At 37.1% G+C, this 14,867-nt stretch overlaps 1 protein-coding gene and 1 non-coding gene across 2 annotated transcripts in view; one reads left to right on the top strand and one right to left on the bottom strand.

The window, feature by feature from the left end:
- LOC136252912 (AP-3 complex subunit delta-1-like) overlaps positions 1 to 14,867 on the bottom strand; it is a 36,676-nt gene that overhangs the window by 20,285 nt on the left and 1,524 nt on the right. Inside the window, exons 4-13 of the mRNA XM_066045502.1 lie at positions 14,360 to 14,440; positions 11,613 to 11,801; positions 11,029 to 11,094; positions 7,468 to 7,531; positions 7,059 to 7,198; positions 6,467 to 6,540; positions 6,338 to 6,416; positions 5,937 to 5,985; positions 5,389 to 5,458; positions 5,094 to 5,169 (exon numbers count right to left, since the gene is read on the bottom strand). Coding sequence (XP_065901574.1) covers positions 5,094 to 5,169; positions 5,389 to 5,458; positions 5,937 to 5,985; positions 6,338 to 6,416; positions 6,467 to 6,540; positions 7,059 to 7,198; positions 7,468 to 7,531; positions 11,029 to 11,094; positions 11,613 to 11,801; positions 14,360 to 14,440 — 888 coding nt within the window. The remainder of the gene's footprint in view (positions 1 to 5,093; positions 5,170 to 5,388; positions 5,459 to 5,936; positions 5,986 to 6,337; positions 6,417 to 6,466; positions 6,541 to 7,058; positions 7,199 to 7,467; positions 7,532 to 11,028; positions 11,095 to 11,612; positions 11,802 to 14,359; positions 14,441 to 14,867) is intronic.
- Positions 11,193 to 11,314, top strand: LOC136254899 (U4atac minor spliceosomal RNA). Its single transcript, XR_010700832.1, has one exon. It is a non-coding gene; the product is annotated as a U4atac minor spliceosomal RNA (small nuclear RNA).

Below are 14,867 nucleotides of genomic sequence, written 5' to 3'. Positions count from 1 at the left end.
AATGACCAAGAGTCAGTTTTCACTGTATGTGCAATTCTCTGTACATGCACCACACCAACATGTATGGTACAGTACAATACATGTACTACACATGGTACATGCCATGGCACTGGAAGATGGTCACTGCATGCATAGTACATGCATGTCCTCCTCACTGTAACATGACATGTTGTATGATACATGCACCTCACACACATGGAACACTCTTGTTACAGTAAACATGTATGGAGGTTGTATGGTACATGTATGTAACATGTACAATATGTCAAACATGATTGATTGATGAAACATATTGTCCTATAGTTGAGTATAAATCTTTCTGCAAGTGTCCCAACAATAATTCTCAAGTTGAAACTTAGGGGGTCAATTATCTAACCCTTGCTATTATAGATAACAGATCTACAGTAGCATTGTCATCTTTACAACACATAGAAGGCTTCTTGGGAAATTACACGAGTACAGTCAGGGGCAGATCCAAGAGGGAGGTCTCTGAGGTTGGTGAACACGTGAGATTTAGAAATACTGATTGTTATTTGCTTGCAGATTTATTGAATGTGAACATTTTAATAAGACGGCCGTCTTTCCCGCATTCACAAGATGGCTAGTTTAAGGTATGGACATGATTAGTGATGATATGGCTTCTTTACTGCTTAAATTGTTAGATGGTTCCATTGGCAGCTGTCCCGCAAAGACTCTGAGCAAAAACTGATGCTTAGACAAATGGATGGCACATTTTTATGCCACAGGAAAAGCCAAAGTGGTGTGGGCTATGTTATCTCAGTGATGTGAGTAGCTAAATAATTCAGCTAACCTATTTATTTGCTAAACAATTTCGTAGTGTAAAGGATGAAGTATGCCACCAAGTATGCTACATAGAAATTAAGAAAAGTAGTACAGAACAGTTTTATGTAAGTTGTTTGCCTAAGATTAGATCCACCAACATTTTTCTATTGTTGGAGTATTATGCTGAGAACTGTCACACTGGCATATTAAAGATAAAGGAGACTGGACAGACAATTATGCTAATCAGAGTGAAGAGGCAACCAAGTTTGTTACAAAGAGACAAGTTCGGTTGACATTTGACAAGTTAAGCATAGTAGAAATAACTCCCTTTTTGATGTCTTTTATTCTACAACATGTCAGTGTCATCCTATAATTTACAGTAAAGAATATAGTGTGGAATACTGTCTTATGTCAACATATAAAAGATTTGGTGAGAGAGTTTAAACACAAGGAAATGCTTGGTCATAGGAATTTTGCATACGTAAAATGCAAACAGGAGAGATACTTTGGACCACGTACAAGTGCATAAATACGAGGAAATGCAACTCTGTCAACATGACCAGGCAGTACTGGAAATGCCCCATTGGATGAAGTAGAAGATCAAGATGACAAAGCTTTACTTGGAAGCACTAAACAGGATTGAAGGAGGGAGAAACTGTACTAACGGCCAGCATGCTAGGGTATGGCCATCTTCACTGAAATCTTGCAGTACTTACAAATTAAGGACATTGATTTTACCTCTGCACGAGGTATAAAACAAAAGCTAGATGACATCATTGATGGGTGTGATATTCCTAAAGAAGTGCACAAGACTAAAGAAGATACAACAACATCAAAGTAGTAAATTAGCTCATCTTTATAGCAACTTGAGTGTACTGGGACAAAGCTTGCTGTGCTATCAGTTGTCCCAGAACATTCTGATGCATATATGCTGAAGACAGCTTTGTCTATTTACCAGCAAGGAAATAGATTGGGGACGACAGCAAGAGATGCTTGCACAAGAAGAATATGTAAAGATCATCAAGGAAGAACATTAAAACACAGAAAGTATTAGAAACGGATTGTTTTATTAATCCAAGATGGCCGCACATTGGAGCTTCCTCTGATAGTATTGTACAATGTAACTGTTGTGTTAAGCACATACCAAAAGTCAAGTGTCCTTACAGTTATCGTGAGGATAGCATTGAAGATGCAGTAACCAGTCATAGACTAGTCAAACAAGATGATCTGGATCAGTCACACATACTGTTTGCAAGTACAAAACACAAAATTTTGTTTGCGATGTACCTTATTGTTAGTTGCTTGTTCACATTTGGCTCTTCTAACCTAGTCTATACATAGAGTGTATATAAAGAAATAAATCATTTTGGGATGAATAAGTGGTGAAATCAGAACAGCCTGTATTGTCAGAGGTTTTAGGCCAATGGTACATGTCCAGCTGTAACACCATCCAATGTATTTGAAGGGCAATACACTAGTTGTCAACCTGTAACTGAAACTGTAGGACTATGTGCTTCCCATAACCAGTCAAACGGTGAAAATGATTAGGTTTTGTATCTTGCAATGATCGAGATGAAGGAATAAATTTTTTGTGATGATAATGAAGTGGTTTATCTCAAATGCTTGAAATGAGTGAGAAGTCTATATCAGAAAGAGAATATGGCACTGTCGTGATCGTCAAGATTATTAAAACTAAATGAAAAGGAAAAGAAGTTGAACAAGAATGATTATCAACTGTTGTTGTCTTCTTGTACATTATCATAGTGTACACTGTATCAATCCAAGAATATTTAAAGGGTACAACAGACACATAAATTGTTTAAGCCACAGCACACTAGTAGTCAATGACTATGACGCAGGCATAGCTTCACATTCCTGTCTTCACAAAGGGAACGGAGCAGTTGTTGGCAATAGACATGAAGAGTACCAGGAAGATTGCCAACGTAGGAATCCATATGGAGCGTGTTATTGGTTGTGTTGGTCAGAATTATTGCGAGGCATTATTCAAATTTACTTTGTAACAATGAGAGTGGGTGAAGAAATCCCATCCATTGATTACATGGGTATGTGCACTGTGGACTACCATTACTGACATGTGTGGGCTTATAATAAGAGAGATCAAGATGGATGGATGACATCAGATGATGCTGAAATGAGTGCTTTTATGACATACATGGCCAGAGTGTCAATTTATGCTTGATGGCCATCAATAAAGGAAAATCTGTTAGGAAGTTTGAAATGTACGGAATTGTGATGAATGCAAGATAACCAGAAGAAGTAAGAGTACATTTATATGTTCTATCATTTTTGTAAAAGTGTTCTTGGCTTATAAACTTAGTAGTAGACGTTCTTCTGAAGTAACACAAAAGATTTTAAAAACTAGAACTATTGAATTATTCACTCTATCTGCCAAAACTCTATCACCCAGTAGTAACTACTTTAAAATGTCACAGTGTTCTGTGAGATGTTTGTCACTCACTCAACCTCCCCAACATTCTAACACAAATGAAACCACCCCCAGAAGTACAGTTCCTAGCAGACTTTTGGCCATGTTGTGATGTTGGCAGGTGGACCAAGTACTAGAATGTGTGAATAAAATGGTTGGTCAGTATATTTCAAAACAATCATCACAGCCGCCTTCTTTCCAAATGATCAATCTTGAAAACACATTGGCATACATGGCTTTTTGAAGGGCATCTTGGTCTAGCCAGATTATCAGGTCTTGTAATTAATCGTAAGTTCCATTAATTTAAGTTACTGTACTACAGTCACATGTTTTTTTTTTGGAATTTTCAGTCTAGAGCCTTGAGACTCAACTTCTGAATTGTTGCAAGTGAGACCAGAGATAGCCATAAAGTTGAGTAACTAGCTATACTTTTGTAACACAAGGAATGCCACATGAATCTTATTAAAGCTCACCATGTATTCTGTTGATTTATGAACCGATTTACTGTCTTTGTAGTCGAAAGATTAAAGTAAAGGGCAGTACAAACCACTGCTTTTGCTTCACAAGTTTTGTAACTTGCTAGCCTGGTTAGCTAAATTATCTGGTAATTTTGTCTCCACAGTTGGTGACCACAGCCACATTTTTGTACCCTGCCTTCCAAGTCTTGAATATTATTTTTTGATCACATACACAATCCTTACTGAGTGAACCTTGCTAAGTTGTCAGGAATTTATGTTTGTGATACTTGAGCTTTGCATTAATCCTCCTCTGGAATTTCTGGCTTATCAGTTTAGAATTTTACCAGCTACTGCATCAAGGATTTCATGAAAAATACAGGTATATATGACTGAATTTTTAGAAAGCGATCCACATTATAAGTTTAGAGATAATCAGTTTTAAAGAATTCAAGTCAGCATAACTTTCCCAGGTAGCACGCGTATGAAATTTACACAGAGACGCATCAATCAATTACCTTTCAGACCACTTCCAGTACTTGTAGCTGCTTGTAGAGTTTCCCGCCAAATAAGTGAGCAGTGGTAGTATTATCATGAGTGCTCACAAAGGGGAAGAGGGTGAGGGATGGCAGGGTGGGCAAGAGATAGACTTCAAAATGGAGGCAGACCACAATTGAAGTCCAGACACGAGAAGATTACAGCACTATGCTGGCTTCTTGGTGACTGAAATGCAGCAAAATCAACAGAAAAGACGTTTGGCCAACATTAATTATTAAGCCATCCACCAATTCTTGCCAAGCCAGGCCCTTCACAAGACCTGAAACCACCATTTGAGCACTCCACACCACCCGGAAAAGACGTCTGATAAAACCAGCCTCGAGTAGTTTGAGTGGTACTAAGGGTCAAAACTAGTAGTACGATAGTGTAGCTATCCACTGGTGGCATTAGTTCGATTTTTCCCAATGTACAATTTGGAACAGTTTTGTAAAATCTGGTCACATATTGTCGTATTGCTCAGCACTACCCAGCCTTTAAATTATCTGTTGCATACTTCATTTCTGGCATTATCGATATCATGACAATATCTGCAACGATGATCATTAATTGAAACTATGTCTACCTACACTTGAAAGTTGGTGAGTTTGACATAAAATACAACATTGTAACGGTGATACACCAGCACAACCTCCTCCAACCTGTGGGATGACCATTAGACCCTAAAGGGTCACTCTCGGCAAGATTAAATTAGCAACATAGAATTACAACTCAGTAACACACAAGAGGAAGGTAATAACATCTGTAACAAGAGTAGAGGAAGAAGGCTACATCTAGTCAAGTTGTTAGAGATTGATTTAACGTACAGCTTATACATCCTACAATAGAACAACCACAACACAAATAGTTCTCACCATTCCAGATATCAGATCTAGTGCTCTCAACCTGATAGACTCGTCACGATCATCCAGACACTCCATGATCAACTCCCTGTGTATTTACGAGTATTCAAATAATATCACTCCATTTAAAATTATATATGGGTATTACAGTAATTTGTAAATTCTAGCAAAACCATTTACAACCATAATCAATGAACTTTACAACAACCGGGGCCATCTTCCCTATTTTGTGCTATATTATACACAAATCCTTGGTTTATTCAATTCCTAATGACACACAATACAGTTCATACACCACAACACTCACTTGTGTTGTTGTACCATCTTGGGGTGTCTCTCCAATATCTGTGACATGGCCAGTAGTCCCAGGTACTTCACTATAACACGTTATACAGAAGTAATACACAAGAATTGCACAAAGCATTACTGCAAGATATAGTGGGATTAAAGCTTGAAAATACAAATGATTTGAATCTAACAGAATGCAAACACACATTACATGTGCCCAGGTTTTTTATAAATGAATAGCATCCGATTAGCACAGCTTTGGATTGGAGCCTCCAAGTGTTTGTGTTTTTCTAAATTATAATATATATTTGTTCATTTACTCTAATAGAACAAACACGAATGAAACACTCTAATTGAGCATTCACTTTTTCCACAGTAGAACCCCATAGGGACAAATTAAATTGATATATGCAGCTATTACAAGTGTCCAGATTACACCAGTGTCCTATATTAACAAGTTCCACTCCAGCCGGCTACCATCAGACTTTGTTTTTAAAAACAAACAATACAGCAACATACGAGTTGATAGAACTAATAATAACAATCAACAGTGATGTGCCAACTTACAGTTTTGGTCACTGTCCTCAATAAACAATGTCAACTTGGAGACACACAACTACACAACACAAGAGGATATAAGACACACTATATATACACACAACAACAACACATCTGTAGCAATGCCCCTATACAATGGCATTGATATCGTTATAACAAAGTTCAATTAGACTTGTACAGCATTATAACGTACAAGGATAGCAAGATACAGTGTACCTAAGCCATGATTATACACTCTTGTCTAAACCAAGCCATCACTAAACATTCACACCACAGCATGCACGTACCAAACTTGCCACATGTACCCCATTGAACAATGCAGTTCATTGTACAGTACTTACATGTAGTTGGCCAGTAAGCCTGAACCACCTCACACATGTTTGAAGCATTTATGCACACAAGACACTCACCTGCATTGCAGCATTATGGGTGGGTATACCAGTGATGATGGTGTGTATACACTCATAGAGGAGTGACATGGCTGAAGTGCTGTGTGATAAACAAATAAACAAGTGAACAATAACAAGGATTATATTTACCTGTTGATAAGAGTTGTTAATGGTTCAACCAGCTTCTTCCCCAGTCTGGGCTCCAGTGGAGTGAGAGCAGCAAACTATAGACCATGTATAGTAACATACAACGCATTATATTCAACCCTTTGCTATACCACAACCCTTGATTTAGTGACTGCTCTATTAGAGTGCTGCAAAATCAATGTGTGCTCTATAAGAGTATTTAGAAGGGGTAGTTGTTGTATCCAATATGGGACAGCATAGCATTTGTTCAAAAAATTCTTCACAGGATGCAATGGCTGGGTATCAGTCATGTACAAGCAGAAGTTACACCTTATTGCACACTATGTTGACAACCATTTCAAGACAAACACAGACACTACAGATAAACCCCAGACCATAAGATATTACACTTTCACATTGAGAAGTGTTTATCAAAACCTTGCAAACAGATTTCCTACACCTGGTACTAGCTAGCACATAAGAACGACATTTTAGAAAACATTTTTCATGTGCTACTGATCCTGAACATCACAATTGTCACACAACATCTTATTCAAGTCTCACACAATTGTTGCACGGTCACAGGTCAAGAACAAGTATAGCTACAACTACTGACCAGTTTGATGATCTTGATCAACATCCAGTTGTTACTAGAGGTAGTTAGTAACTTGAAGAAGACTGGAGCTAGTGATAAGTAATTCCTGGGATTCTTACGAGCTAGTTCACATATCACACTAACTGCTGCTGACTGTACACCTAGTAGCGGAATAGAAATATTACCAATACATGTATATACATGCATAGTCCTTGTTTTACTAATAGCAAACAAGATACCAACAAATGGCACTATGATAGGCCTGAGTGTAATAATTCTTTCAATGTTTCTACTGCTCTCTAACATACACTAAATGGTTATGCATTAAATATGTGACCTCAGTAAAGCTTATGACTACGTTTAGAAATTACTAAGACAGTTAAGCAAGTCTGAGACAGAAGGTTAACAGTGAAGTAGATCATTTCCTTACCAGGATCAGGATCTTCTAGTTTTTCCTTCAGACGAGGAAACGCTGGCCTCAGAGCATCAGGAAACTGTAATTAGTAAACCAATGTCTATTTATATAAACTTACAATTTGCACTGTAACTACACAAAGTTGTATCTGAGTGAATTTTATAGTCACACAATGTAGAAATATAATTGTATCTGAGTGAATTTTATAGCCACACAATGTAGAAATATAATGCACTAAACAGTAACAAGCCAATGCATTGATCACTCTTAATATCATACAGCTTATTGAGTCCATGTCCAAGTAGTTAAAGGCCCCAAAACTGAAACCATGCTGACTGTTCTATTAGAGTATACAGGTGTATGTTCTATTAGAGTGTTTAGTTAACTAGTTCCCACAATCAGAAAGGTAATATGGTGGTTAGATTATAAATACATTTTGTTACCAACATAAAACATATGCAAGTCAGTAATTGGTAAATGCAATAGTTCGTGGAATTATGGTATCACATTATGACAATACATGGATCTCTGCAGGCAGAAGTCTTGTGTTTATCAAAAAGCGTTTAGTGCATGCATTTCTACCAATTCAGGGTTATAAAATAGTGAACATGGGTTAAGCTACTCTTAGGAGGGTTAGCTTTTGCCATTACCGTACGCAAGGAAATTTTGACGTCAATAAAATTTGACGAATTCACAATTGTGCAGATTTGACAAATTAAAAGTTGACGAAATGCTTGGACTAGCCTAAGCGCCTTCAAAATGTATTTACTAAAGACTGGTTTTACGTGCTTTTGCAGAGCACAAAGCACAGAGGCACTTAATCAGTTAAAGTTTGACGAATTAAATATTGATGATTCGTACTGATTCGTCAAATTTTGACGTCAAAATTTCCTTGCGTAAGGTATGATTATTATTATTGCCAATTGTTAGCTTGCTGTTGTGGAGGTTGTGTACCCCACCAATCATTTCATTTGAGAATTAGATTTTAGAACATTTCGGTCTACTAAGTACTGCTACTACTAAATTGGAATCAAGAACATGGACCACTAATGATTGGAAGCAAGACTACCCATAGTAATCTGACGATGTATGTCACGACTGACTGTTACAGAATAGTTCCACTAGACCAACAAAAATCATAATATCAGTAACAATATCAATATAATTGCCAAGCCCATTGACGGCCTTTTGTTTAACCCTTTGACTATATACAAGGCACATGTTACAGGCAAAGAATTAAGAAATTTGATATTTTACACACAATAATTAAGGTGCCACTGAAGTTATTAAGCGAAACCTAGCATGACATCATGTCTGTGGTCGCCTGCAAAAAAAACATGTTAGGCTACTACTGTTGATACAAGTAATATTACTCACACACTAACTTCATCATTTAGTCACAACTTGGGTAAATTCACGAGTGAAGAAAACCAGTTTTTTTCATCACATGACTATTGCTTTACAAGTACACCCACCACACAACATCATATTTATGTACCACAGGAAATATATCGTATGCATTGATTTTTCATCAATCACCCTTGCTGGGTTTGTTAGCCTGGGTGTAGCACATGTTGAAAACAACTTTCCACATTGCTCCCTACTTTGGTATTGAACAAAATAATTGCAAAGACATGCCAACGTAGACAACAGTGATGAGATGGAAACTATACTACTCGAACAGAACACACTATCAATTAAATAACATCTAATTCTGTTAACAAAGACAATGTTTAAGATCACACTAACATAAATGGAAGTAGGACTCCACAGTAAACTCCCCATCCCCATCAAACCTTAGAACAAGAAGTACTAGTAAAGCTAGCTGTGAAACTTATATTGATCATTTTAAAATGCAAGTAACATTAGTAAACAGCACTTTGATTCTCAGTGTGTGGTAATGGCTAATGGCTAAACAACCAGCATTAAAAATGGCCACCTTAGCTATAATGACCAAGGTGAGACTGAGAACTGACTTGTACAGTAAACAAATTACAATCATAATAATAATTCTCAAACAATACTCCTTCCACATGTATAAGTATCTCTTCTAGTACACATAGTGTCCATGCTATCCTACATTACGTAGGCATCATGAAGAATGACCTAACATACAAGATCATTAAAAACCAACATAATCTAGCAATTGCAAATTAGAGATTATATCGATTGTGGGATTAATCGTGGTTGTCTCTGAACATCGTGATGTTGATATGTATTATAAATAATTGTGATGTTGTGACATCGCATGCAAATGTATATTAGTAAATCCAAAATGTTGGCACATACTATTGTGGAAGAATATAATCCAGAAATCAAGCCTGACAGAGATCATTGTGTGAATAAATCTTACGACATAGTTTAAAGCTTGCCTGTATAAACCGATGAATTTCTAAGCATACTATTATTCACTTGTTTCATTATGCTGTTTATATTAAACTGTAACTGCCTAGGACCTTATTTGTGTTGGAACAATTGTACACAATTTCACTGTGTATTAAATAATTCATACAAGGTTGTATATACACGTCGCTGATGCATGTGAGTTATAACATCATGATAGTTATCACAACTATCATGATGTTATGTTGAAATTTTGCTACTTTTATGTTACATCCTATAATCATAAAAGTAGCAAAATTTCATAATCACTCAGCCCTACTGCATATCATCTTAAATTTCTTAAAAGTAGGTTAAAACTTATTACCTGCAGTCAACACTATATAAGAAGTGACTGCACTATTAGAGTATCATCACAGGTGTGTGTTCTATTAGAGTATATATAATAAACTAGTTCCCACAATCAGAATGGTAGCATGGTGGTTAGATTATAAACACAATTAGCATATACACACTGCTGGCTCAGTTTGTCTAAATACTTGATGTAGAAACTGATGTCATGTAACAACTGTTGAGAAACAGCAAGCAATAGAGGCAGTAAATAATGGAAGTAGTTGTACGGAATTAATAAACATGGAAAATAACTAGATGTGTAATGTAGCAGTAAGTTGAAACTGGGCCAGACTACCCCTAGGAGGGTTGGCCTTTTGCTAACCCACCAATCTGAGCTTTTTGCTCCTTGCCTGTTGTGGGCAATGATAATATATACCTTTAATTGTGCAGCTTAAGAAATCAAGGTACCACTGGCAATCCTTCACCAGTTCATGTACTACCTTGACCTCTGCCATTAAAGAAATCACTACTTTTGGCGACAACACTTTTCTATCTCTTCAAAGTTCTTCTCGTAAAGTACACAACCACATAGAAGAAGAACATACAGTATATACTAAGAAATAAGGTCTCTGGTGGGCACAGTACTCAGCCTGAAGTGACAGTCAAATATCTAAGCAAAATGTGTTCCAGAATAGAACATCAAGTCATCAACTTATCAGCCAGAATTACTACAGTGTAATATGCTGTATTATAGCTGTAATACAATAAAATTGTAAACACAAAATTACTCATGGAGCCACCTAAATGGATGTCACTCAGTTACACCTTCACAAAGTTACCACATACACAAATTAGGGGTGGCTACAATATAGTCCTGGCCACACAGTAAAATTATCATTATACCTTGAGGAAGATCTTGTACAGAAGAAGCACAGCTCTCTTACGCAGGTATGGCTTTGTAGATGTAGTCTACATAAACACAATACCACACAATGTCACAAAAACCAAAACCCACAATTACACTCTACACAGCACAGTATAAAAGCACACCAGTTCAGTGCTGGTGTAATGTCCTTATTGAGGGAAGTATAACATGTCAATGATTGTTACATGAGATGTGTTATGCTGACACCCTTATCAATCAATAACCAGGCGCTTGCTAACACAAGACGTCTGAATTTTTGGAGCCCCTAACAGGGCCACCTTGAAACTAATAATAAAACAACATTCCTTTACAAACATGACCCCTATTGCACTAAAACAATTCCTCCCACTGTAAGCTGAAAACCACCTAAACACACACACAAAGCCAAAGCAAGCTCAGATACAGTCAATGTCTATCCCCTGTAACAACTGACCTGACAAAATTGATCAAAACAAATGGTTGACAATTCCATCCCAGCTTATCAATACAGACAGGTAAAGTTTGCTTAACTAAAAACCAGGCATTGAATCCCCAAAGTACTGAGACCATACACACTACTCACCAGTGTTAGTACATCATTGGCAAGATCCCTAGCCAGATCAGGAGTCATAAAACAAGCCAGTCCATCAAGGGCTAGTCCAGCATCGTATTGGTGATGACTGGAGAGGTCCTTACGTATCATGTTGGTTGTTAACATGATGACATCAGTGTCATCATGGAAAGTCTGAGTAGCTGCTAAATAGCCAATCCTCTGCACACAAAAAATATTAGACATAGACTAGCTTCCACGAAGGAATAAACTCAATCCTCAAACCAATACAAAATAATGAAATGCATCCATATTCACTCATCTCAAAACATAAATAATTTCTATAGGACATGAATGGTACAGTAGCAGTTATCAGGATTTACAGTACTGAGACCAGAGTATCACATCATTGATGGAAGGTTATGGCATGCATAAATGTAGATGGTACCCATGTAGATCTAAACAAGATTCCTGGAAAAATCTGGTTGCTTTAATTGCAGAGGACTTTCAGGATGTTATCATACAGTACGATAGTACTGTATAGTAGGGACCACAAAGAAGTAGGCGTGGCCCAAAAAGTAACATCACCTAAATTAACACCAGCCTCAATTTTCCCTGACAACGATGAGGCAGTATTGGTTAGGCAAAACTAAGCCCAAACAAGCTTTCAGATTGATCCGAAATGCTTTCAGCAAGTTGCTATGGAATTTTTAAACAGAATTTTGTACTGACTGACTGCCTGACTGACTGCCTGCCTGACTGACTGCCTGCCTGACTGGTGCCTTCAGACAAGCATAACTCAACAACGGCTAAGGCTACAGGCTTGATTTTTTCACTGTTTGACATCACTTTGGCCTGAGATGGGCCTTTTGGCATACCGCAGTACGTACAATGTGTTCTTCATGGACTTACCAGTGCCCTCCTTTGTGTCCCAGTCATCTTTACTGACAGCGAAAGTGTCAATTTGGCGGTAGCACGTGATGGCTTCCTTTCATAACGGAAATCGTCTGCATTTTTCATAGTGGCTACCTTAATCGCAGAGGTGCTTTTCGAACAGTTCTTGATTTGAACTGCTGTGTAACGGGTTGAACATAGCTGACAACGGATACTTCATTTTTTTTAGACGATAATTGATATAGCTGGGGAGTGTGGTGTCATTTCAGATGCAGTATGTGTGGGTTCACCAGTCACAATGATTATTTGCAAAAATAAGTTAATAAATAAGTACACAAAAAAATTTGGAATTTTCAGCTAGAGTAGGGGCCATAGCACATTGATAAAAAGTACTGAAACAAGCTGGAGTAGTGCACAACATTAAATTACAGTAAAACAACAATAGTGTTATATTCCTTCTGTACCCTTCCATGGGTATATCCATTCACTGGACTGGACTACTGGACTGGTATATTTTTGGCTTTTGCACATTCTGTGGTTAAAATTTATTGAGTCTCACAAGTCAAGGGTCCTGAGGTAACCTACAGCCCACTACTAAATGCTGAATATGAGCAGTAGCGTATGCGATAACTGTCTTTTAATATTTTTGCTGTGATTTATTATGTCCTACAACACTTATTCCCTACCCTGGTGTACAGTAATGCTGTAGGGAATGTATATCAGCAATAATTAACCAGTGATCAACTTGCCAGTTGACAACATCCTTCAAGATATCCTTAGTGTGAGCTCAGGAATTGAGCTAGCATGGATGGACTTGTTTTCAGTGCCGCGAGACGCAATGATTATAATTAAGCACATGCCGAAAAAATTTCTAATCGGTCAGCCTTTCTCCAGAAGTAAAGTTCTTGCCACGAAAGACTATACTATATATAGCTTGCTCCTTGAGCTCACACTAAGGATATCTTGTCAACTGGTGAGTCGATCGCTGGTTAGCTATTGCTGATATACATTCCCTACAGCATTACTATATACCAGGGTAAGGAATAAGTGTTGTAGGACATATTAAATCACAGCGAAATTATTAAGACAGTTATCGCATACTCCACTGCTCATATTCAGCATTTTGTAGTGGGCTGTAGGTTCCCTCAGGACCCCTGGCTTGTGAGACTCAATAAATTTTAACCACACAATGTGCAAAAACCAAAAATATGCCAGTCCAGTATTTCAGTCCAGTGAATGGATACACCCCATTTCCGTTATGGTATCTTGAGCACAGTAGGGATATAACACTTCTTGTTGTTTTACTGTGATTTAATATCATGGACTACCCTAGCTTGTTTCAGTATTTTTTATCATGTACTATGGTCCCTACTCTAGTTAAACATTCCAAAAGTTTTTATGTACTTGGCAGTATTGAGTTGCAAATATTCAAATCTCTGCTACGTAACTATTATTTTGCAATCAATAGCTAACATTATTTATTATATTATATCTGTGTATATTCTTCTGTTTGTGAAGTTTTCGCAGCAAAAACAAAACCTTTAAAAAATTTTAAAAACTGAATAACGTATAGATAGAAACTTTGATGAATTCAGCAATTTGCTAGAAATCCATCAATTACTCATACCACCTGAGATTAGCATCTTTATAGCTAAACATTGAGCTTGACTTCACCACAGTTTACTTTACCAAAGTTTCCCACTATATGGTATGCTACGCTTTTTCCTTACAAGTATAGAGTTGACTCCAAAGGGAGCTTACCGTGGGAAAAGAGTTACAAAATATTTCTCTCTACACAGTCCTACTAATAACACAAACATGTGGTCTGTGCAAACCATTGATAGTGTTTCAGCTAACAACAGTCACCACCACACAAGTGTACATACCTTATAAGTGAACTTGGTGGAGCTCATCACTTCAATAATGTTGAATGCTGCCCAGCTGACATCATAACCCAGCATCTGCAACTGTATATAACAAATAGAACAGTAGCAAATGTGAGTAGAATACATTTACAAAGTTGCATGTACAGTACCACTTACAGGCTTTCTGTTTATCAACTCATCAATTTATTATTATTATTATTATTATTGATTGTTGTGCAGACCTCAAAAGAGTATGGTGCACAAAAAAGGGTACAATTGCTACTGTCAATTACAAAAGAAAAACAAACTTATATAATTATACAATATTTACTATACACAAGACCATATATACACATTGATAAATTATTAAACAGTTACTAGTCCAGCTAGGCTGTGCTTGAATTGGTCAATCTCTGTTAAATCAATCACGTGTTGGGGTAAGGAATTCCAAATATTGATTGCAGAGGGGAAAAAAGAAAATTTATAACAGTCAATTCTAGTCATTGGGGTTAAAAATCTCTTATCATGG

This window comes from Dysidea avara, chromosome 4, assembly GCF_963678975.1.
Source record: "Dysidea avara chromosome 4, odDysAvar1.4, whole genome shotgun sequence".
Lineage (NCBI taxonomy): Eukaryota > Metazoa > Porifera > Demospongiae > Dictyoceratida > Dysideidae > Dysidea > Dysidea avara.
Note: the sequence above shows the minus strand (reverse complement) of the source record. Positions and strands in the feature narration are given on the sequence as shown.